Genomic DNA, 1,954 nt, shown 5'->3' with positions numbered 1-1,954 from the left:
GTTTTTTGATTTTTTACTTATTCGATTTTTTGCCTTCTCATTTTTAGATGTTTCGATTTTTCAATTTTTTTATTTTTTGATTCATTGATGTTTTAATTTCTCGATTTTGTAAATTTTCAATTTTTCGAATTTTTAAATTTTAGATTTTTCACTTTTTTGTTGTTTCGATTTCTCCGTCTGTTCAAGTTTTGGGATTTTTCAAGATTTCTATTTTTAAATTTTCAGATTTTTCGACTTTCTGTTTTTTTGATTTTTACTTACTCGATTTTTCAAAATTTTGCGAATTTTTAAGTCTTACATTTTTCAACATTTTCATTTATTCGACATTTTAATTTTTGAATTTTTGGATTTTTTAAATTTTTAAAATTCTTGATTTTTCAATTTTCCGCTTTTGACAATATTTTGATTTCTCCTTCTAAACCGAAACATCACATATTTAAAAAACACACGCCAGGAGCTCCTAAGATTCTGTAAAAGTCTTTCCAAATAAAGAACTCCACGGATCCTTGAGATTTTTTAAAAGTATTTTAAAAACAAAACACAAGAGGTACCGAAGATTTGTTTTATTTAAAAAAAAAAAACACTAGGCGCCTGCAAGATTTTCTCTTTTAAACGCAAAAAATTGGTCTGAAGTTATTTAGACAGATCTTCCCTTGCCTCTGAAGTAAAAATATATTTACAGTAGATGCTAATTAACTTCAATTAATTATGTTTATACATCGAAAGAATGCGACAATGAGGCACGCAGCGAATAATAATATCGTTATTAAATATAGACGGGCGCAACATTACTGTATTCTAAAATTTTCGAGCCCTCCAGAAACCAGTACTCGTATATTGGTATAAAATGTGATGATCTACAAACGAGAGGACAAAAAACGAAAGAGTGAGAAATCGAAACAACAAAAAAGCGAAACATCTAGAATTAAAAAAAATATATCAACGAATCAAAAAAATGAAAAATCGAAAAATGTAACATTTAAAAAGTCGCAAAATGTTGGAAAATCGAATAAGTGAAAAATCAAAAACACGAAAAATGTAAAAGATATGTTTATAGTTAATATGCGTGGGAAGCTGTGACAGCATGCGAACCCGCCTGTGTAAGCATTGCTTAAACAAAGAAAAACACAATTGGATTAAAGGACGATTGAATAACTTTTGCTTTCTGTTTAAATTAAAAAAGAAATTATAATCAAGATTTATTTATTTATTTATTAGTACAGTATAAACAAACTTACATGTATAACGACAGTTACGTCGTGTTTCGTACTATTATCTATTAAAAATTTCAAATTCAGACTTTTTGTACTTGACACGTTTTATGTATTACATTAAAAATAAACTCGAGAACTTGCATGTCGAGCCTATCTAAATTTAAGAATTTGCGGAGCTCTTCTAAACCGCGGCCCCGAGTTCGAATTCACTCTTCATATTTTTATAATACACATACACGGCATATTCTAAACCGGCGCGCAAAATCAGTATAATGACTACAATGATCAACATCACAAGAGCCAAGGGTACCGTGGCTGCCAGAAAAATGCCAATTATTATGACACCGATCACAGCAAGAACCAGCAAAATAGTTTCGATGATAACATGGGCTAAGATTAATGACGGTTTGCGCTACAACAAAAAAAAAAAAAAATAGCGATGGCACCACATGGACGAACCTTACCTTGATTGCCCCAACAAGCAACAAAATCCCACTAAGCAGAAACACTAGACTCAGCACTATTTGACCAGCGAGAGTTCCGCTGTCCACTTGTTTGGAGTTAACGCTCGAGTCGATGATCTTCACCAAACCACCAACCTTACAAGAACGTTTTACTAAGGACCACCCTTCCAGAACTACTTACTCACAATATCTATGAAAATCGCAGCACCCACACAAAAAAGAATGCAACAATTATTTTTCCCCATTTTGCAACGCTTGAGAACAAACTGGCGACTG

General features: G+C 31.7%; 1 protein-coding gene across 1 annotated transcript; it reads right to left on the bottom strand.

Annotated features, from left to right (window-relative positions):
• Nucleotides 1–1,201: 1,201 nt before the first annotated feature.
• Nucleotides 1,202–1,954, bottom strand: LOC135133993 (uncharacterized). Its single transcript, XM_064062589.1, has 3 exons — nucleotides 1,864–1,954; nucleotides 1,679–1,813; nucleotides 1,202–1,626 (listed from the first exon to the last, which is right to left on the bottom strand). Exons 1-3 carry the CDS (start codon nucleotides 1,921–1,923, stop codon nucleotides 1,396–1,398), a joined length of 426 nt encoding a protein of 141 aa, XP_063918659.1. The 5' UTR covers nucleotides 1,924–1,954; the 3' UTR covers nucleotides 1,202–1,395.

Source organism: Zophobas morio, unplaced genomic scaffold (genome assembly GCF_036711695.1).
Source record: "Zophobas morio isolate AGI-343-1 ecotype UQ-CSIRO unplaced genomic scaffold, CSIRO_AGI_Zmor_V1 ptg000002l, whole genome shotgun sequence".
NCBI lineage: Eukaryota > Metazoa > Arthropoda > Insecta > Coleoptera > Tenebrionidae > Zophobas > Zophobas morio.
Note: the sequence above shows the minus strand (reverse complement) of the source record. Positions and strands in the feature narration are given on the sequence as shown.

Bases quoted from the DNA above. Each gene is read 5' to 3' on its own strand.
- LOC135133993 (XM_064062589.1), bottom strand. From the start codon at position 1,923: ATGGGGAAAAATAATTGTTGCATTCTTTTTTGTGTGGGTGCTGCGATT. The intron at 1,814-1,863 runs GTGAGTAAGTAG...CGTTCTTGTAAG, and splicing joins CTGCGATTTTCATAGATATT to GTTGGTGGTTTGGTGAAGAT. The intron at 1,627-1,678 runs GTAAGGTTCGTC...TTTTTGTTGTAG, and splicing joins TGCTTGTTGGGGCAATCAAG to CGCAAACCGTCATTAATCTT.